The 23630-nt window shown below is 38.3% G+C and overlaps 1 protein-coding gene across 11 annotated transcripts in view; it reads left to right on the top strand.

Annotated features, from left to right (window-relative positions):
- grh (grainy head) overlaps window positions 1–23630 on the top strand; it is a 423741-nt gene that overhangs the window by 220960 nt on the left and 179151 nt on the right. For 4 of the 11 annotated variants that reach the window (XM_073956303.1, XM_073956300.1, XM_073956302.1 and 1 more), the window contains exon 1: window positions 9758–21283. The exons of the other annotated variants lie outside the window; for them this stretch is intronic. In XM_073956303.1, coding sequence (XP_073812404.1) covers window positions 21228–21283 — 56 coding nt within the window. In that variant the 5' untranslated portion in view covers window positions 9758–21227. Of the gene's footprint in view, window positions 1–9757; window positions 21284–23630 lie in introns of those variants that run through there. 11 annotated transcript variants of the gene reach the window in all.

Here is a 23630-nt window from a genome sequence, read left to right as displayed (position 1 = left end):
AACAGAGGTCTTCTATTCTATAGCAGCCTCCAACGGAGGTCTTCTATTCTATAGCAGCCTCCAATGGAGGTCTTCTATTCTATAGAAGCCTCCAATGGAGGTCTTCTATTCTATAGAAGCCTCCTATGGAGGTCTTCTATTCTATAGAAGCCTCCAATGGAGGTCTTCTATTCTATAGAAGCCTCCTATGGAGGCCTTCTATTCTATAGAAGCCTCCTACGGAGGTCTTCTATGGTATAGAAGCCTCCAACGGAGGTCTTCTATGGTATAGAAGCCTCCTACGGAGGTCTTCTATGGTATAGAAGCCTCCAACGAAGGTCTTCTATGGTATAGAAGCCTCCTACGGAGGTCTTCTATTCTATAGAAACCTCCAACGGAGGTCTTCTATGGTATAGAAGCCTCCAACGGAGGCCTTCTATTCTATAGAAGCCTCCTACGGAGGTCATCAATTCTATAGAAGCCTCCTACGGAGGTCATCAATTCTATAGAAGCCTCCTACGGAGGTCATCTATTCTATAGAAGCCTCCTACGGAGGTCATCTATTCTATAGAAGCCTCCTACGGAGTTCTTCTATTCTATAGAAGCCTCCTACGGAGTTCTTCTATTCTATAGATGCCTCCTGCGGAGGTCTATTCTGTAGAAGCATGTTATGAAGGTTTTCTATTCTATAGAAGCCTCCTACGGAGGCCTTCTATTCTATAGAAGCCTCCTACGGAGGCCTTCTATTCTATAGAAGCCTCCTACGGAGGCCTTCTATTCTATAGAAGCCTCCAACGGAGGCCTTCTATTCTATAGAAGCCTCCTACGGAGGCCTTCTATTCTATTGAAGCCTTCTACGGAGGCCTTCTATTCTATAGAAGCCTCCAATGGAGGTCTTCTATTCTATAGAAGCCTACAACTGAGGTCTTCTTTTCTATAGAAGCCTCCAATGGAGGTCTTCTATTCTATAGAAGCCTCCAATGGAGGTCTTCTATTCTATAGAAGCCTCCTATGGAGGTCTTCTATTCTATAGAAGCCTCCAATGGAGGTCTTCCATTCTATAGAAGCCTCCAACGGAGGTCTTCTATTCTATAGAAGCCTCCAACGGAGGTCTTCTATTCTATAGAAGCCTCCAACGGAGGTCTTCTATTCTATAGAAGCCTCCAACGGAGGTCTTCTATTCTATAGAAGCCTGAGGTCTACTGAGGTCTTCTATTCTATAGCAGCCTCCAACGGAGGTCTTTCATTCTATAGAAGCTTCCTACGGAGGTCTTCTATTCTATAGAAGCCTCCAACGGAGGTCTGCTATTCTATAGCAGCCTCCAACAGAGGTCTTCTATTCTATAGCAGCCTCCAACGGAGGTCTTCTATTCTATAGCAGCCTCCAATGGAGGTCTTCTATTCTATAGCAGCCTCCAACGGAGGTCTTCTATTCTATAGCAGCCTCCAACGGAGGTCTTCTATTCTATAGCAGCCTCCTACAGAGGTCTTCTATTCTATAGAAGCCCCCTACGGAGGTCTTCTATTTTATAGAAGCCTTCTACGGAGGTCTTCTATTCTATAGAAGCCTCCAACGGAGGTCTCCTTTTCTTTAGAACCCTCCTACGGTGGTCTTCTATTCTATAGAAGCCTCCTACGGTGGTCTTCTCTTCTATAGAAGCCTCCTGCGGTGGTCTTCTATTCTATAGAAGCCTCCTTCGGAGGTCGTCTATTCTATAGAAGCCTCCTTCGGAGGTCGTCTATTCTATAGAAGCCTCCTTCGGAGGTCGTCTATTCTGTAGAAGCCTCCTACGGTGGTCTTCTATTCTATAGAAGCCTCCTACGGTGGTCTTTTATTCTATAGAAGCCCCCTACGTAGGTATTCTGTTCTATTTTTTTTAGAATAGAAGTAGGATCCTTCATACTTCTCTTCTAAAAAAATTCAATTGTGACCAAGTAAAAGGGCTGGGCAGGATATGACATTGGTCCAACATTTTCGCAATGCAATTTTTCTCTCAAACGTAAACTCCTTCTTTGCCTCCCTAACAAAAGTTCAAATTATTGGCCTATTCATCGCAGGTAGTCCTTGTGACCTACTTTTACACGGACTGGACCATAAAAGAAGGTCCATTTAGCCGGGAAAAGAGGTTTGAAATTGCATATTTATATAAGAGCTGTCTCCCCTGTACCATCAGGAATGCTCGTGGGAAAGATTCTTTAGAAAATCCTTTATTCTGTCCACAAATCATTAACAAATCTCACAAAATACATTGTAACCAATTTCCCTTCCAAGGGTTTGCCATTCACCGAAAATTTAGCCGGATATATGACATTATTTTGGCAATTAAAATTTGATGTTCTTCTGTAGCAAACCAACAAAAAATAACATTACAGCACCTGTAGGCTGTTGTAACAACAACATCAGCAGCAACAACAACAGCAACATCAAACGATCAGTATACAATATGTAAGCCATGTAATAATAATGAGTATGTACCGGGCCATGTTACCTTTAATTAAGCATTCGTCGATCCATAAAGGAGGAGCGACAGGATGATGCCGCCGTATCGAGTGTTTTTGAGGGGCGGATGAAGTTGAAATAACCCAGCCAGCCATCCAGCCAGGGTATCATAAAACCGTCACTTTGTATTTTTACATTCACCTTTCAGGTATCATCTTTAATCATTTAATGTTTTCACAAAGTTGATGTTGATGTGTGTTGTCCGTCTGTCTGTCTGTCGGTTCGAATGTGTTGGTGGTGGATATCGATGTTGATGCCAATACAGTGATGCACTACACTCCAATGCAATGGAATATCTGGGATGGGTTGGGACGCGCAATAACTGTTGCAATGACGACTACCACGATGATGACGCTGCTGATGATGATGTTGCGGTAGTTTGTAATGTTTGCTTAAATTTCGGTTAACTGTTGACCGATTTTTTGTTGTTGCAGTTCTGTGTCAGTTCTCTGTATTTGCTTCATGGGAACATTATACTGTTTTGCACTGTGACAACAACAATAATAATCACATGTTTATAATACTGCAGTGCACCACAACTCCTTGTGATTTTATTTTGTGTTAAGCGCTCATTAATCAACTCCTTAATGGCTTTTCGAGGCCTGCCACTGAGTATTAATTGCTATTTTATTGGTTTATTAGAGCAGAGAAGAAGAGGAAGAATACCAGACCCTATACTAGAGTAAACAATCGCTCTAAAGCTGAACTTGAGCTTTTGTGACATGCGCTTTCTGTTGGGGTAACAACTTAGGTTTTGTTTTTTTTTCGTATTTCATCATTTGGTAATTTCCCCCTCTCCCATTGTGTGAGGCATACGGCTTCTTTTGTTGGTGGATGCCCCTAAAGAAAATTAATATTCCTGCATGAGCATTTGTTTGTTTTGTGTGATGTTGTTGTTTTTGGTTTTTTGTTTAGCCTGAAAACAGATACTTTAAATATTGTCATCTGATTTAAGTCACTTTTTTGACCGCACTCTCGTTGTGTGTGTGTGTTTGTGTGAGGTTTTATAGCCTTAATAACCTTGATGACGATAATGTTGATGATTATGCGCCTGTGATGCATTCACATAATGCAACTTGGGGTTTTTTCTCGGGTTATGTTGCAGTTTGGTCTTTTGTTTTGCTGGCTGGCTTTGCTAGTCATGGATATGCTGTACCAAAACAACAACAACAAAATGTAAGAAGACATGACGTTAATTTTAATAACGACCCCTTGCTTAGCTTAATATTGATGACTTTTAATTGTAATTCATTTATCAAAGGGTTATTTTCGAGGTGCGCTATTTTATGATGTTAATGGGAGTGATGTTTATAGAAATTTCTGGTTAAGGGTCAGTTTATTTTTGTAGCCGAACTAAGGATGGACTCTCAAGCGGCTCGTTGTCCTACACTAAATAGTATAATCTTCAAAACCGTATAGAGTATGCATGGATACTGAACGCAGACATCGTTTGGACCAACTTTATCAATCACTGTTATGTTTACCTTCATTTTCCTCAAACGTGGCGTAAGGTGAAGATCTGTGTGATTATGGATTTGCTATATTTTAAAACAACCGTAAAAATACGCCATTCGCCATTGACGATTGTAAACACGATGTTATCGTACATGGAAAGAAGCCTCCAACGGAGGTCTTCTATTCTGTAGAAGCCTCCAACGGAGGTCTTCTATTCTATAGTAGCCTCCAACGGAGGTCTTCTATTCTATAGAAGCCTCCAACGGAGGTCTTCTGCTCTATAGAATCCTCCAACGGAGGTCTTCTGCTCTATAGAAGCCTCCAACGGAGGTCTTCTATTCTATAGAAGCCTCCAACGGAGGTCTTCTATTCTATAGAAGCATCCAACGGAGGTCTTCTATTCTATAGAAGCCTCCAACGGAGGTCTTCTATTCTATAGAAACCTCCAACGGAGGTCTTCTATTCTATAGAAGCCTCCAACGGAGGTCTTCTATTCTATAGAAGCCTCCAACGGAGGTCTTCTATTCTATAGAAGCCTCCAACGGAGGTCTTCTATTCTATAGAAGCCTCCAACGGAGGTCTTCTATTCTATAGAAGCCTCCTACGGAGGTCTTCTATTTTGTAGAAGCCTCCTACGGAGGTCTGCTTTTCTATAGAAGCCTCTCATGGAGGTCTTCTATTCTATAGAAGCCTCCAACGGAGGTCTTCTATTCTATAGAAGCCTCCAACGGAGGTCTTCTATTCTATAGAAGCCTCCAACGGAGGTCTTCTATGGTGTATATGCCTCCAACGGAGGTCTTCTATGGTGTAGAAGTCTCCAACGGAGTTCTTCTATGGTGTAGAAGCCTTCAACGGAGGTCTTCTATGGTGTAGAAGCCTCCAACGGAGGTCTTCTATGGTGTAGAAACCTCCAACGGAGGTCTTCTATTCCATAGAAGCCTCCAACGGAGGTCTTCCATGGAGTAGAAGCCTCCAACGGAGGTCTTCTATTCTATAGAAGCCTCCAACGGAGGTCTGTAGATGCGTAGATGTGTAGATGCCTCCTACGGAGGTCTGCTTTTCTATAGAAGCCTCTCACGGAGGTCTTCTATTCTATATAAGCCTCCAACGGAGGTCTTCTATTCTATAGAAGCCTCCAACGGAGGTCTTCTATTCTATAGAAGCCTCCAACGGAGGTCTTCTATTCTATAGAAGCCTCCAACGGAGGTCTTCCATTCTACAGAAGCCTCCAACGGAGGTCTTCTATTCTATAGAAGCCTCCAACGGAGGTCTTCTATTCTATAGAAGCCTCGAACGGAGGTCTTCTATTCTATAGAAGCATCCAACGGAGGTCTTCTATTCTATAGAAGCCTCCAACGGAGATCTTCTATTCTATAGAAACCTCCAACGGGGGTATTCTATAGAAGCCTTCTACGGAGGTCTTCTATTCTATAGAAGCATCCAACGGAGGTCTTCTATTCTATAGAAGCCTCCAACGGAGGTCTTCTATTCTATAGAAGCCTCCAACGGAGGTCTTCTATTCTATAGAAGCCTCCAACGGAGGTCTTCTATTCTATAGAAGCCTCCAACGGAGGTCTTCTATTCTATAGAAGCCTCCAACGGAGGTCTTCTATTCTATAGAAGCCTCCAACGGAGGTCTTCTATTCTATAGAAGCCTCCAACGGAGGTCTTCTATTCTATAGAAGCCTCCAACGGAGGTCTTCTATTCTATAGAAGCCTCCAACGGAGGTCTTCTATTCTATAGAAGCCTCCAACGGAGGTCTTCTATTCTATAGAAGCCTCCAACGGAGGTCTTCTATTCTATAGAGGCCTCCTACGGAGGCATGCTATTCTATAGAAGCCTCTTACGGAGCTCTGCTATTCTATAGAAGCCTCCAACGGAGGTCTTCTATTCTATAGAAGCCTCCAACGGAGGTCTTCTATTCTACAGGAAACTTTTGCAGAAATTGAAAAAATGAAAAAAATATGCGGTTAACCACTGCAATGCGCGAGTTTTATAGGCACTTCTGTTTGCTTCAAGAGTCACAGCCTCCTACGGAGGCATGCTATTCTATAGAAGCCCACTACGGAGGCATGCATTTCTATAGAAGCCTCCTAAGGGGTCTGCTATTCTATAAAAGCCTCCTATGGAGGCATGCTATTCTATAGAACCCTCCTACGGAGGTCTGCTATTCTATAGAAGCCTCCTACGGAGGTCTGCTATTCTATAGAGGCCTCCAACGGAGGTCTTCTATGGGTAGAAGCCTCCAACGGAGGTCTTCTATTCTATAGAAGCCTCCAGCGGAGGTATTCTATGGTATGGAAGCCTCCAACGGAGGTCTTCTATGGTATAGAAACCTCCAACGAAGAAGACTCCAACGTATGTATTCTATGGTATAGAAGCCTCTAGCGGAGGTCTATGGATCATATGATCCTTTAGGTACCTCCCCCACAAAAGTTGAAAACTTTTCCCTAAAAAGGGGCGCTCTATAACACTCGAAGGCTCGTCCATACTTTGTGACATTGTTATATCTCTACGAGACATAATTGCTGTTCCAATGTGGAATCTATCGGTCCTCTATCGGTCCACTCCTTTGGGTACCTCCCACACAATTTCGGAAAAGTGCAGTTTATGACCTATTTTCGAATCGCTTTGATTTTTATACCCTCAGCCTTTAGGCTAAGGAGGGTATATACACTTTGATACGATGAAAATGTGCCTCATCGAAATAATGGTTTTAGACCCCAAGTATGTTTGGACGAAATGTGTTTCAGACAATTTTGAGTCGATCTAGCCATGTCCGTCCGTCTGTCTGTCTGTCTGTCCTGCTGGCTGGAGTGCACGATAACTCTCGGACGGATCAACCGATTCGGTTCAAATTTTGGCTTTCGTAATATTTTGCCCAAACTTAGTTTAAGTTCGAAGATGACCTACATCGGTCCACTCCTTCCGGTACCTCCCCCACAAAAGTTCGAAAATGTTCGGAAAGTTTGTGCGCACGATAACTCTTGAAGGGAGTGGCCGATTTGGTCCATACTTTGTATAGCGTAAACATTCTACCAGAGTAATATGAGGTTCCAATATGGTCTCAATAGGTCCACTCCTTCGGTTACCTCCCACACAAAATTTCGGAAAAGTTCAGTTTAGGGCCATCTCTCGAATCGCTCTGATTTTTGTTTTAGCAACTTGTATTCACTGCCCTCCATACGACGGTACAAGTTTTATCGGGGGCAAGTCCACACTTCCTGAGAAAATAGCCTGAAAGTTGCAAAAAATCCCTATGACACCGTGTGAGGTGGTTGGAGCCCAAGATAAATTTCGAACGGATCTGCCGATTTGTTCCAAAATATGGCCTTAGTAATATTTTGCCCAAACATAGTTTAAGTTTGAAGATATGCCATATTGCTCCACTCCTTAAGGTACCTCCCTCACCAAAAGTTCAAAAATGTTCGGAAAAATTGTTCGTACGGTAACTCTTGAAGGGAGTGGCCGAATTGGTCTATACTTTACACATCCTAATATATCTACCACATATAGATCAGGTTCAAATATGGACAATATTTGTCCACTCCATCCGGTACCTCCCACACAAAATTTCGGATAAGTTCACTTTATGACCAGCAATCGAATCACATTTTTGTTGAAGCAACTTGCATTTGCTGCCTCTATTACGATGGTAAAAGTTTTTTAGGGACAAGTCCATACTTCTTGAGCAAACCATATGTTGTGGCTGGATCCATTCCATTCAATGTCGATCCATTCATTTTAGTATCTCCTCCGCAAAACTTTTGATCTTTAATCCTAATCAACATTTTTGTCGGTTCAAATGCCCAAAATTTTTAAAACCCCCTAAATACATACGTATTTTGGGAAAAAATTGTTTCAATATACACAGGCTGAGGGTATATCTCTGTCGGCAAAGCTGACTGATACTTTTTTACTTGTTTTGTAACAATTTGTATTCGCTGCCTTCATTTCGACTGTACAATTTTTTTCATGGGCAAGTCCATATTTCCTGAGAAAATGGCCCAAAAGCTTTCGTAAAATGTTCTCAAAATTTTCTTTTCTTCTCCTTAGTATACCTCCACCACAAAAGTTCAATATTTTTGTTCAAGTGATTTCCAGAAATAAGGTCCACTTCCAAAATGGTACCTCCTTCTCAACATTTTTGTTTAAGTGATTTCCAGAAATAAGATTTCCAAAATGGTACCTCCTCCTCAATTCAAATCCATATTTTTGTTGGCAAGTTCATACGTCCAAAAAGAGCCACAAATTCTGAAATCTCTCTAAACACATAATTTTTAGGGAAAATGATCTTTGTTGTGTGGCAGCTTTTCGATCAGCACGCAGACGAAAGATTAACTCACACAGGCTGAGGGTGTATATCAGTCGGCAAAGCCGACTGATATTTTAACTTTATTTAATATACCCGAAGAGTTTGGTACCAAAAGAGGTTTCAGACAAGGAGAAAGCCTTTCGTGTGATCTCTTCAACATCCTGATGGAAAAGGTTATACGAGAGGCAAACGTCACAAGAAGTGGCACAATTTACACCAATAGTCACATGTTACTTGCTTATGCTTATGATATAGACATCATGGGCCGATCAGTGAAAGAAGTAACTGATACCTTTATGAAGGTCGAAGGAGAATCTGCTAAAGTGGATCTGGCGGTAAACGGTGAGAAGACCAAGTTGATGGTGTCGATGGGTCCATTGAGCTCGGGCCGACTGTGGAAGTTGGTTCCTATAATATTGAGGTAGTAAAAGACATTGTCTACCTCGGCACCTCCGTAAACACAAGAAACGACATCAGTTGTGAAATAAAAAAAAGAATTGTATTGGCTAACAGATGCTACTTTGGTTTAAGTAAGCAGTTTAAAAACAAAGCCACATCTCGTCAAACAAAAATAACGCTCTGCAAAACACTGATACTACCCGTGCTGATGTATGGCTCCGAAGCCTGGGTACTTGCGCAAGCAGGCATGGCAGTGCTTGGTGTGTTTGAGAGAAAAATTCTTCAAAAGATCTACGGACCAATTTGCGTTGACGGTGAATATCGACGTCGCATGAACCACGAACTGTATCTGCTATACAACGACATCAATATTGTTAAACGTATCGAGATGCAGCGATTGCGTTGGCTAGGCCATATCATAAGAATGAGCGATGATGAACCCGCTAAAAAGGCGTATAAATACGGACCGCTTGGCGGTGCACGCAGAATTGGCAGGCCAAGGAATAGATGGCGCAAACAAGTGGATGATGAGTTGAAAAGGCGCGGTATTCCAGAGTGCGAAGCAACAAATAGAGAGGAATGGAGATCTTGTCTTAGTTCGGCATATGGAACAAATGTTCTGTAATGGGCCAGCTAAGTAAGTAAGTAAGTTAATATACCCTGAGGTAAGATAAGAGTGGATATGGGTAAATGAGAGCGCTCAAAATATTCTAATGATTTTATGTATTTAAACTATTTTCAAAGTCGAGATTTTTAGTCACACGTCATTCGTTGTATATATTTTCTAGCATATGGCTCTGATGCGCTTTTCACAAAGTCCGTGTTTTTGTTTTTTTTTTCTTGTCCAATTGAAGTCCCTTTGTTTTAAAAAGTTTTTGGGGGATTATTTCCATAACTGAGGTGATGGAAAAATAAAAAAAATAAAGTTTAGTTTTTTTAAAGCTAATCAGAAATGTTAAATGACTTCCAAAATTTTGAAGTTATTTAAATTTCAATTTATAATGTTTTTACAGTGTTTTATTTAATTTTAAATATATGTTTTCCCCTATAAACCAACAAATGATGATTATGCCTATCATTTGAAATGTATTTTTTTCTTTTCAGGTAAGTTTTGTCTACTTCATATACAATTTTTTGGGCCCGAGCAAATTCACATCCGATAAATATTGCACAAATCCGTTGCTGAGTACGATGAGGTAAGTTAAAGAAAACAAATATCTGATAAAAATCTAAAATTTTAATATTTAATATTAGTTCCATTTATTTTATTTTTATATTTCTTTATTTTTTAAGAAGGACATTTACGTACATATTTTTCCTTTGATTATTTTGCTTACGATTTATAAAAATATTTCTGGCTTTAAATAATCTTAAAATTTCAATTTCATAAATGATCAATTTAAAAAAAATGAACCATTGTTTAAACCCTTTAACTAAGATTCAGTCATTGTAACGCCACCAACCAACCGCACCTACAACTTTGCCATAGATTTTGGTGGCCCTCTAAAAATTGTGGTGATATCAATTTGGTTTTGCTGTTTTTTTGTTTGGTTTTTACCCTGCCAACCTTTTTCCTCATGATGTCAAATTTCCTTGAAACAAAAATCCTCCAAAAAAGTTATTTTTTCTTCTTTGTTGGCTTGGATGATGACGACTCCCTGTGTATTATTAAATTGAATTTACTTTCACTTTTTCGCTGCATTGGTATTTTTATACCGTGACGTGATGCTCCGTGTTCGGTATCTTTTAACAATGTAATGCGGTTTTGTGATTGTGTTTTCTTTTTTTTTTGCAAAATGTAACTGTTTTAAGTTCAATTTCATGTTCCCAATTTTAAAAGGTGTTTGCTTCACGAAAAAAGGATTCGCTGTTTAGCCTTTTACCTCGGTGAGTGGTGTCAAAAACCAAAAGAAAAAAACCATAGCTTTACATGATGAAGTAACAGCAAAATAAATGGATGAATCTCTAGACAGACTGATAGTCTGACTGACATCTTCCCTGGGTTTGGATGGTTGATTGGCTGGCTAGCTGGGTCGATATGAAAATTAACTTTTGACTTGAGGCCTTGTAAATTTCATAAGAAATGTCTTATTGTCCACCATTGTGTTGCCTGTGTGTGTCTGTGTGCGGTATTGTGAAAAGCATTTTTCATTTAACTGTTTTCTTATGAAGCAACGACGATGATGATGACAACAACGACAACAATCATAATCAAGATTTATATTTGGTGTTGGAGATTGTTTTCTATAATTTTTGCCTCTTAAGCCTGAGCCTTATTTAGTCAAGTCTAGCTGTCTGCCGCTATGTCTATGATTTTTCTATCCCCCCATAAAAGTCTGCGTTTCTTGACACAATCTATGAAAGCATCGTCCGATTGGACCAGGCCAACCAATCGATCTGTGGCATGGCTTTATGCTGGCTAGCTGGCCTCCATCGAAGACAATGCGTACAACGCACAGCATCATCACAATCACCACCACCGCCAGCACCACCATGCTGCTGATAATGATGAATTTCTTTGCAACAAAAACACAAAACAAAACAATTGTAGTCTGTTTGTACAACCCAAACAGCCATATTTAGACATTCTTGGCATTATTCAGAAAAATACGTCTGAGGAGAAGAGCAAAAACAACAACAAAAAAGAGTTTTGTTGTGTTTAGGCCAAAACCATTTAGGATGAAAGTATGTTGCACAAATGGTTTGCAACACACTGCGGCGACATACCGTTGACACAACAGTACTTTGTTGTCAACCACGGCCGCTCAGCATCTCTCCGGCAGGCTGCTGGCTGGCATGCCTCCAACATGCCATCCCCATCATCATCTTGGTGGACTTGGTCGTCATTTGCGGGTCGATTGCATTGTTATCAAACTCAGCCAGCCAGCCACCACCACCATCATCATCAAAAGCTTTAAAAGGCATCATGGCAGCTTGCCTAGAAGGCTGGCAGTCCCAATCTAAACTGCCTCCCGTGCCGCCACTGCCTTACTGCAATCAATTGCTCTACAGTTTTGGGGTTCTTTGCTTAGTTTTGTTTTGGTTTTTGTTGTCCTCCTCTCGTTTTATCATTAAACCTTGTTCACATATGACTTTAAATGTCGAATCTTTCTGACTTGAGGCAGATCCATGGCACATAATGTTCACTCACACGCTTGCTCTACACGCTGCTGACATTCATTCATATGAAAACCCACAATAGCAACAACAATAATCAAAGAAACAAAAAAACACCAAACAGATTAAAGTGACAGCTTGCTGTGATTTCCCTGTAGTAAAGCTTAGTCGTTGTAGTCGTCGTCATGATCAGCCTCATCAGCCGAGACCAGCAAGTCCATCGATAGGACAACGAGACAGACAGACAGTCAACCAAACAAACAACTACAACTGAAAATTCACTTTATGCGACAAGTGTTTGTTTTGCTGTTGTTGTTTACCATATGGGCGGTGTGTGTCCAGTTATTTATTTTAAATTTTTTTTGTTTTGGTTTTTTTATCTCCACTCCTGGCCTACCATCATTGTAGCCTTTATTTTTTTTTGTTAAGGAATTCCTCAGATTGTTTTCGTAGATTTGATTTTCTTTTCCATCGTACACACTATTGTTGTTGTTGCTGTTTATAAGCTTAACTGTCATCAATGTTTGTTGTAAGCCAGAAAGGGGAAGATCTCAATCAGCATGAATCAATCCCCCCCTCATTGCATTCATATAAATTGACCATCACCACCACCGACCAATGAAACAATGGACGGTGTTTTGTTTCTTTTGAAGAAGACGATTTAGCTGATAAAAAGGGTGTATGTGTGCGTGTGTGAGATTGTATGTAAGGATTTTCAAAAAAAAAAAAAGTGAAAATAATTTTTGGTGAATTTTGTGAAATTTGAGACTTGTATGAGGAGAAATAAGGGGTAACATAAATTATATTAGACAAGTGTTCTATAGAAAAATTGCTATAGAAGAGAACTTTTCTAGGTTTTCTATAATTTTAGGCTTCTGTAGATAGGAGTTTTTCCATAGGTCTTCTAAAGATAGAGCTTCATATTTTGTAAATATTGAAGATCTTTTGTATGTATTTAACAGATAGAAGACTATCGTTGGGTCTTCTAAAAAGAGAATACCAACTAGAGAAGTCTGCACTTGTTTACATAGAGGACCTCATGTACATCTTCTGCAGCTCTTCTATAGATAGATAACTTTCCGTCTTCTATCTTCTATTAATATATCACCTTATGAGATAGGTCTGTCGATTTCTAAAAATAGAAGACCTTCTGTTGATCTTCTACAGATAGAAAACCTTCTAAGGGACTTCAACAATGAGAGGACTTTCTGTAGACCTTCTACCGGTAAAAGACCTTCCGTGGGTATTTTATAGGCAAAAGACCTTCTCTATGTCATTTGTAGATAGATGTCCTTCTATTGGTGTTCTACAGGTAGAAGACCTGTTTTAGATCTTGTACAAATATAAGATCTTCTGTAGGTTTTCCACAGCTAAGAAATCTTCTACAGATAGACGACCCTTTGTAGGTCTGCAGATATAAGACCGTCTGTATGTTTTCTACAGATAGAAGATCTTCTGCTAGTATTCTACAGATAGAGGACCCTTCTGTTGGTCTTCTATATATAGAGGACCCTCTATAGGTCTTTTACGGTTACAGCACCTTCTGTAGGTCTTTTATAAATAAAGAACCTTTAGTAGTTCTTCTATAGATAGAGGACTATCTCCAGGTCTTCTATATATTAGACCTTTCGTTGGTGCTCTATAGATAAAAAACTAGTTAAATTCTTCTACAGGACGTTCTGCAGGTCGTCTATAGATAGTAGAGGACCTTCTGTAGGTCTTCTACAGATAGAAGACCGTCTGTAGGTCTTTTACAGATAGATCTGTAGGTAGAGGAGTTCATGTTCATCTTCTGTAGCTCTTCTATATATAGAGAACCTTCCGCCTTCTATCTTCTATTAATATATGACCTTATGAGATAGGTCTGTCAATCTTTTACAAATAGAAGACCTTCTGTTGATCTTCTACAGATAGAAGACCTTCTAAGGGGCTTCAACAGTGAGAGGACCTTCTGTGGGTCTTCTACAGGTCTTTTATAGGCAAAATACCTTCTCTATGTCATTTGTAGATAGAAGTCATTCTAATGGTGTTCTACAGGCAAAAGACCCTTTTAAGATCTTGTACAAATACAAGATCTTCTGTAGGTTTTCCACAGATAGTATATCTTCTACAGACAGACAACCCTTTGTAGGTCTGCAGATATAATACCGTCTGTATGTTTTCTACAGATAGAAGATCCCAGCAAAAATTCGGATCCATTAGTCATTACGTAACCCATTACAAAGTAATGTAAACAAGCTTCTTTTCCCATTACAAGTAATCTGAAAAGTAATGGGATACTTCTTAAAAAAATTACAAGGCAAACCTACTTACTTTGCTCCTCACTAAGTAATGAGGACGGTGGCACAGTGAGTGTGTCCGACTTAAATCTTAGGGTTGTGTGTTCAACGCTCACTGTCGGCACGCGAGTTTTTTTTTTTAATTAAAAAATAACAGTTCGTGGTGCACATGTGCACTGCACATTAAAGTTCTTAAGCAACCCTTAATGTTCGTGTGCGTGGCATAGTATGTAGTGTCTTTGGTTAGAAATCAGAGGGTTCGTGTGTTCAACTCGCACGGCGAGCGAAATAAAATAAAGTAAAATAAAAGTAAGAAGTGTGATGAAATTAAAAAAAAATCTCTACATTAACTGTTCTAAAAATAGAATTTTTTTCAACTTACTTTTCAACTTCTAGTGGCCACAGAATAACTAGTTATTCTAGTGGTCATAAAATAACTACAAACTGAGTGCGACATGCCCTTGTAAAAATAATGGGGAAGAAAGGGGGTTTGCGAGTAGTTAGGGCTGCCAAAAATCCCTTACAAAACCCATGATTTTGGGAGGACTTTTTTTGCTGGGATCTTCTGCTAGTATTCTACAAATAAAAGACTCTTCTGTTGGTCTTCTATATATAGAGGACTTTCTATAGGTCTTTTACGGATAAAGCACCTTCTGTATGTATTTTATTGATATAGAATCTTCAGTAGGTCTTCTATAGATAGAGGACTATACCTATATATATAAGACCTTCTGTTGGTGATCTATAGATAAAAAAGCTAGTTAAATTCTTCTACAGGACGTTCTGCAGGTCGTCTATAGATAGTAGAGGACCTTCTGTAGGTCTTCTACAGTAGAAGACCGTCTGTAGGTCTTCTGCAGATAGAAAACCGTCTGTAGGTAGAGGAGCTCATGTACATCTTCTATAGCTCTTCTATAGATAGAGCTGTCTTCTATCTTCTGTTAATATATGACCTTATCAGATAGGTCTGTCCATCTTTTACAAATAGAAGACCTTCTGTTGATCTTCTACAGATAGAAGACCTTTTAAGGGACTTCAACAGTGAGAGGACCTTCTGTCTTTTATAGGCAAAATACCTTCTCTATGCCATTTGTAGAAAGAAGCCCTTCTTTTGGTGTTCTAAAGGCAGAAGACCTGTTCAAGATCTTGTATAAATAAAAGATCTCCTTCCACAGATAAGAAATCTTCTACAGATAGACGACCCTTTGTAGGTCTGCAGATATAAGACCGTCTGTATGTTTTCTACAGATAGAAGATCTACTGCTAGTATTCCACCCTTCTGTTGGTCTTCTATATATATAGGTCTTTTACGGATAAAGCAACTTCTGTAGGTCTTTTATAGATAAAGAACCTTCAGTAGGTCTTCTATAGATAGAGGACTATCTGTAGATCTTCTATATATTAGACCTTCTATTGGTGCTCTAAAGATAAAAAACTAGTTAAATTCATCTACAGGACGTTCTGTAGGTCGTCTATAGATAGATGCCTTCTGTAGGACTTCTACAGACAGAAGAACTTTGGTAGATCGCCTATAAATTGGGGATTTTTCTTTAGTTCTTCTAGTTTGCAGACGTTCTGTAAATCTTCTATAGATAGAGGACCATCCGTAGGTCTACTATATATAGATGTCCTTCTGCAGGTCATTAATAAGTGCAGGACCTTCTAGGCGTCTTGAATAAACAGTGGACTTTCTGTAGATCATCCATAGGTAGAAGACCTTGTATAGTTCTTCTATAGGTGGTACCTTCTGCAAATCTTCCATAGGCCTTCCATTAGTCTTCTATAAGTAGAATATCCTCTGTAGGTCTTCTATAGATGGAAGTCCATTTGTAGCTCTTATAGTGAGATTACCTTCTGTAGATCTTTTGTAGATAGACGACCTTCTGCAGGTCTTCCATGAATACAGGACTTTCTTTCGGCCTTCTATACATATAGAGTACCTTTTGTAGGTCTTCTATGGATAGAGGATCTACGGAATATCCTTCGATATTATTAGGCCGTCTATAGATAGAGAACCAGACGTTCTGTAAATCTTCTAAAGATAGAGGACCATCCGTAGGTCTTCTATAGATATGTATACATATGTATGTCCTTCTGTAGGTCATTTATAAATGCAGGACCCTCTGGGCGTCTTGAATAAACAGTGGACTTTCTGTAGATCATCCATAGGTAGAATACCTTGTATAGTTCTTATATAGATAGTACCTTCTGCAAATCGTCCATAGATAGAATATATTCTGTAGGTTTTCTATAGATTGAGGGCCTTCTATTCGTCTTCTATAAATAGAATACCCTCTGTAGGTAATCTATAGATGGGGGTCCATTTGTAGCTCTTATAGAGAGATTACCTTCTTTTATGTATTTTGTAGATAGACGACCTTCTGTAGGTCTTCTATGAATACATGACTTTCTTTCGGCCTTCTGTTCATATAGAGGACCTTTTATAGGTCTCCTATGGGTAGAGGATCTACGGAATATCCGTCTTCCATGGATATATGACCTTCTAAAGGTCTTCTATAGATAAAGACATTCTGTAAGTCTTCTTTAGATGGAAAAATCTTCTTTAAGACTTCCTGAGATAGAATGAATAGAATACCCTCTGTAGGAGTATAACACATAAGAAAGTATCAGTCAGCTGTGCCAACAGAGATATACCCTCAACCTCGGGCCTAAAGAAAAGAAGCAAACACAATACTACCGATGTCTACCACCGTTTTGAAATTTTGGGGCAAATGACTCAGGCAGTATGGATTTTCTCCCGAAAAAAATTTTACCGTCGTATAATTCGAGGCTGTAAAAAATAATATTATGTACAACGTTTGAAACAAATCGATTTTTCCCCTCGACGGTTATCTTTCGCACCACCCCGTTTAATTGGCGCCGGCAGTCTTTATTTAGATTTTGGGTCATTATCTCAGGAAGTAGGAATTTGTCCCCGGAAACATTGAGCCGTGGTAAAAGGGTCCGCAAGAAGAACTTTTTGGAAAAAAATTTAAAAAAGATCACAGACGAGTCCTGCGCTCTTTTCAAACTTTGTGTGGGAGGTACTCGAAAGGGTGGTCCGATGTATTCAATATTCGAACATAATTCGAGACTGTAAGAAATAATATGATGTACAACCTTTGGACCAAGTCAATTGCTCCCCTCGAGGGTTATCTTATGTACTACTAGTTCAGTTGGTGCCGGCAGGTGTTTTTAGATTTTGGGCCATTTTCTCAGAAAGTATGGGTTTGGCCCCGAACAAAATTGCGCAGTCGTAATAGGACCCGCAAGAAAAACTTTATGAAAAAAATTCAAAAAGATCCGAGATGAGCTCCTAAAGTGAAATTTATCAAATTTTATGTGGGAGGTACCCGAAAGACGATACCAACCTGATACATGTCTAGATGAAATAATACGATGTGCAAAGATTGGACAAATCAAAAACTCCCTGCGAGAGTTATCTTGCGGATTTGCCATTTTAGTTAGACCATTATCTCAGGAAGTATGGACTTGCCCCCGAAAAAAAATTTACCGTCCTAAAGGGGGTCGCAAGGACAATCAGCTGAAAAAACATTCAAAACGATCTGAGAGGAGCTCTTAGCCTTCACATAGTCCGATTTTTGTATGGGAGGTACCAGAAGGGGTGGTATTCGAACTCGATCTATGCCTGGAAATAATATTATCATATACAAAGTTATGACCAATTCGATTACTCCGTTCGAGAGTTATCATGTGCACCATTTTAGCGATTTTTTTCAAACTTTTGTGGGGAGGTTCCTGATGCTGTGGACCGAAATGGCCCATCTTTGAACTTAAACTAAGTTTGGACAGAATATTAGAATGTCAAATTTTTTACTCAATCGGTAGCTTTTTTCATCGTGCGCAATAGGCATCCAAACAGACATACGAACGGACATGGCTAAATCGACACCAGTTTGTCCATACATACTTGAGGTCTAAACCCATTATTTCGATGAGGCATTAAAGTGTACATACCCCCCTTTAGGCTAAAGGCTGAGGATATAAAAAATAAACTTAGGCAGCGAATAGTTGGGTAGGTAATGATAGGACTCCAAATAGGAGGCAGTCACTTGAGTGTAATTACTTACTTTCATCATAACCATCTGAGACTTCTTGGGAAAGGGAAAATGTATGCTGAGTCCATGCTTAATTGGTATGTGACAAAAATGATCTTTTAGCCACTGGAAAGTCTGTGTCTCCTGTTGTTTATCATTGAACACTGACATAGTAGGACTCGATGGTACCTGTCTCCTCCTCCACCCCATCCTAATATAGTCTGTAGTAATCGGAATTGCTTTCATCCTACGACTTCTGCATGACTCTAACAGCAATTTTTAAGATGAAATGAAGAATTTCTTTGGCTCGATATAACGGACCAGATAAGCCTCAAAACTCTGCAACCGGATTCATTCTATCATTCGCGGACCGGTAAATATATGTATAAGATGTCGAGTATGTTGCTGAAGTGGCACATTGTGGATGTACAGATTTCACAAATATAATATTAGTAGACTGTCTCCGACAATGTTGCAGTGTCCCGGTACCCGACAAAAATTGAGTCCGTTCTTTAGCGGATTTCTATACACATGATAACAACATTGCATTTGATAAAGCAGGGGCCTAATTAAGACATTCGATTCGATCGAGAATTTGCTCGTGAATGAAAAAATCGAACTTTGAAAACCTGTGTGTCTCCAAAGAACATTAAGAAGGTAGATGGTAAAAAATTTGTTTATTTTAAAGTGAAAACTAAAAAACAAAATTATTAAGGAAAAAAATGTAAATATTTGTTGAAATCGTTGGGAGAGTGATGAAGTTAAGCCAATGGGGGAAACTCCAGACTTAGCAATCGTTGGGTAATAATTTCGGAATGAAGTTGTGCTAGAAAACTGCACGAAATTATTTATTTTTTGTAAAACTTTTTGACTATGTTGTAACAAATTGCTAATGCATATACCTTAGCAAAAATCATAGTTTGATTTTTTTCCATTCTCGAAAAAATACTCCATCGAATCGAATGTCGTAATTAGGGCCAGGATTTAAGTGCCAACAGTGTCCACCGGGCCGTCGAAAAACACCAATACAGGCCTCTCAGAACCATTTAAATTGCCCTATATCAGTTCAGGTACTTCCAAATAGGTAGACTTTATGTTTGGAAAAAACTTATTATTGGCGAACCTATTGTTGATAGTGTACCATAATAACTTAATGACAATTACTTGTGTGCCAGCACAAAAAGTTATTTGAGGTACGAGAAACCCTATCGAGGTCACGATGAATCTTTCCATTAGCCATGCTCTTGTATTCAATTTTATTTTTATGTTATGTTTTTGTGTTAACCAACTTTTCAAATAAAAACAAAAAACTTAAGACCCAAACTTGCTATTGCAATTGCCAACAAAAAAAGCCTACAACTCAACTCCTTTGAGGACTCTAACTTACACGTGTTATTTCCTTACAACATTTAACATGTTTTTTTTCTACATCGCAAACATCAGAAGAGTGAGCGGTGAAACGAAAGAAAGAAAAAAACTCAACTACAAAGCAAATAATTTCCAATGACCATGTATGTAATCAGGGTTGTGATTTGCCCCCACTTGGAAAATTCCATATTTATGGCAAATAACTGCAATATGCATTTCTTTATCAAATCAATTGGACATCAATGTAACATAAATTTGAACACATAAACGAACAATTACCGTTGCTTGTTGTTTTTTCTTCAGCACAGAGAGTGTTGGCCTTTTGGCAAAATCCAAAGAAAAAATCGACAACAACAACAGCATCACCACACCACAACTCCTAACTAGCCAAGACAAAAAGATAACCGCCAACTCAATACAAGGCAAAAATACGCAACAACAACAAAAAAAGAAGCAGAAGAAGAGAAAATCACAGTTTGATAGTGCTAAGGCATGGCAAGGCAAAAAAAAAACGCTGCAAACAAACAAAACAATGCTAAGGTGTTTGTCCAATTTTGTTGTCGATATTTTTTGCCAAAGTCCAAAAATCAACAAAAAAGAATTCCACAGCAAACACGCCTTTACAACGAAGAAAGCCAAAGAGAGCACATCCAACATGTGAAGAGCATCAAACCAAAAGATGATGCTGATGGCTGCTGGTGGCCTGGCTGCCTGCTTACCTGGCTGCATGTTAAGCAGGTGCAGCAGTTGCAAATCAAACCAACAGAAAGAATCTCTGTTTTAAGTGAAATATTTTTTTCATTTTTGGTGGTATGCTGCTTTGGTATGAAACTGATCTGTCTGTCTGTTGGTCAATGGACCACGCGTGCGCGTAAACCTGTGCGGTGAATTCGCCGCATGTTCGATCTGTGATCAGGGCATGTGCGGCGATCAAACAACCGATCGTGGCCAATCGAACCTCTTAGCCACAAACAACGAAGTGTTCAATGCACAGGTTGTGTATTGAGGCGCGCAAAGTGGTTTTCAGTTGTTAACGGCTCGCCACAAGGCTAACAACAACAAGCTGATCAGCTCTGTTCTGCGTTTTGGCTTTTTGGTATCTTTGGTCTACGAGTTTTGTTTTTCTTGTCTGTCTCTGGACCATTGTTGTTATTATTATTTGTGTTGTGTTTTTTTGTGTACTTCTGCTGTTATCAGTTTTGTTTTGGTCTCTTACAACGAGTTAGAAGTTAAGTGCAGTTGTATACTTTGGCTTTTTTTGTTTTGGTATGAATTTTTTTACTACGACAACAAAGACGTCGGAACATGAATTTCCAGTTGGCCAAAAATTAAAGAAATGTTTTTACTTAAGTGAATGTTTTTGAAATAAAATTATAATGGTTTTATAAATAAAGGAAACCATAAATATCTGCAGTTCTTAAGAATATACTTAATAAATTAAAAATAAACAAGTGTTTACCAAGAAAGAAGATTGCAAGAAAATATTGTTTTATGTGAAAGAAGAAAAAAAAGTGGAATAAAAACAAAAGTGACCCCCAAACACAACAAACATGTTTGAAAAATAAAACAAATTCTGATTGTATTTAAATACAAAATATACAAAAGTGCATTAAGTTTTGAAAACAAAAAATGTTTTAAAAAATATTTTAAGTGAAAAATACTGAAAACTTCAGTTCTTCCATAGTGCCTTAGCATCAGCAGTGCCTTTTCCAAAAAGGAATTAAAATTAACTACAACTTCCCAGCTTTAAACAAAAATGGATACCGCCAGCACATTTTCTATATCTTATGCAGATTGGTTAACAGAGCCACGGTAAATAATTGCATTTTTTGTTATTAAAAAAATATATAAAAAAAAAAAATAAACCCAACTCAAGTGTGTCAGAATTAAAAAAAAAATTGTAAAAATGTAATATCGCAAAAACAATAAAAATGTGATAAGATCAAAATATTCTTTAGGGAGGTAATAACACCCACTTTTCACACGGCGTATCAAAAACGTAGGGGGATTCTACATTTATCTCAAAGGAGTTATTTCTTACAGAATTTTGGGTTATCATTATTTATTCGCAATGTAAAACAAAAAACGCTGTTTATAGTTGTTATTTTTTTAACGGTGTGCCGTAGAAAAACAAAAGAGTTAAGACACAAACTTTGGTCCAAAGCTGTGCCTTTCTTATTGTTAGTTCTTTACTAGTGCTTTACTATTTTATTGAAATATAATTTTTTTGAATCACATTTTTTTCATACTATACTTCCAATACGACTTATTATAAATCTAACAGCCTGTTCATGTATGTCGATAAGAAAATGAATGCGCAAGAAAAACTACCAAATTTGAGTGTGTTTTTCAAATTTGTTTTTTGTTTTGAAGTAAAAGCAAAGGCAATAATATTTCAAAAACTTAAGTTTGGGTGTGTTTCATGCGCACACATTTTCGTTTCGAAATACATAAACTGGGGGTAAATCTTGTGTGTTTGTTGTTTATTTTTCAATCAAATGTCTTCTTGTATTTGGGACTAATATTCAAAGGGCAAGTATGCCAATCAAATTTGGAGTATATAATATATATAATCAAAATTAGAGTATAGAATGAGAGACATAGTGATGCGATTTAGACATCTATGTAACATCTAATCTGTTTGCGTCGTCAAAATATAGCTTTTGATTTAAAGAAGAAGAATTTAAAGAATCTCTTATGACCTTATATTCATTCACCTAGGGAATAGAAGGCTTGCTTTGAATGTACATAGTTGTAGTTGATTCGGTAGGTTAAAAGAAATTTAATGCCAAAAATAATTTTTATTGAAGATACAGAAATGATTTGAATTTAAAAGTCTTCTTGTTAATCATGTTTAGAAGTAAATTATTTGGATGACAAGAATAACATTTAAATTGTTTTATCAGTCAAAGTACTCTTACATTCCAGTAAAGGGAGACGTGTTTTGCATTGCGTCGCGTTTTCCCTCGAATGGTGTCAACTACTTTCTTGGGACATATTGGAAAATATATCTACCCAATAATCGAACCAAAATTGATATGACACTTAAACCAAGTCGGTCTATTGTGCTAAAACAAAAGATTCAAGACACAAACATTTTTAAAAAATTGAAAAAAAAACAGTTAAAGGCTCTTAAAGTAGAGATAGAATAGAATATGTTCGAGTCGATCAGACTAATATAGGCACAGATATGAGCCTTACTTAGGAAGGAAAAATTCATTACGATTTGTATGTAACATCGAAGTTTTAAAACCGATTTTCTCGAAATGACATTTTTGAAAGCGGTGTCCATTGTAGCTCGAAAACGGATAATCGGGTCTTCATATGCTTTTGTGAGATTATTATGCACATAAAAAAGCTTGCACTTAAGCAAGAGACTATTTAAAACAATGACGGATTTTTGGCGAATAAACTATCATATTTTTACTTAAAAGCGAAATTTTGAATTTGGCAGTATTTTGACCATATTTTTTAAAATTGATATTTTTAATTCCACTTCGTTTATGGACATGATTCTTAATGCATTTTCCGATTTTGATGCATTTTTTAAAAGAAATCTACCAAACTTTTTTAGAAGATTTGGTTTTCATCTGTAAGGTCACGCCTTGAGGTACTGTAGGTTTTTTTTCGTTGAAAAATATTGCACATTGTTTTTGCGGTTTGCGGTACCCACTGTAGCTTGAAAACTAATAAACCTATCAGCATACATATGTACCCCAAAAGGCGTGACCTTTCAAATGAAAACCAAATCTTCTAAAAAAGTATGGTAGATTTCTTGTAAAAAAATACATGAAGAAATATGTTTTTCGTGCTTAATAAGTGGCCATAACCCCTTAAGGGGTTAACCTCATTCGCGCAGCCCAAAAAATCGATTTTGTCTGCCAACCTTTTTTTATGTGAATTTGGCACATCTTGAACTACCTTTGGTAATTTAAAAAAAATGTGTTTTTGCAGTATCCGCCCTAACTCGAAAATGGCGGGATCGATCAGAGTTTGAGTTCTATAGGTGTTTAAAACCCCCATAGAGAAATGCTGGTCATAGTTCTGTAATATTTGAACTCTGTTTAACTTATCTACCAGTGGTGTCGTACTACGTTTGACTTGCCGTTCACATTCGGCTATAAAACAGTTGTTTCCCTCGTGGTGCCAAAGTGGTGCA

The sequence above is a fragment of the Musca autumnalis genome, unplaced genomic scaffold (genome assembly GCF_047663935.1).
Source record: "Musca autumnalis isolate F117 unplaced genomic scaffold, ASM4766393v1 scaffold_5, whole genome shotgun sequence".
NCBI classification, from domain to species: Eukaryota; Metazoa; Arthropoda; class Insecta; order Diptera; family Muscidae; genus Musca; species Musca autumnalis.
This window is presented reverse-complemented; position numbering and strand designations above follow the sequence as displayed.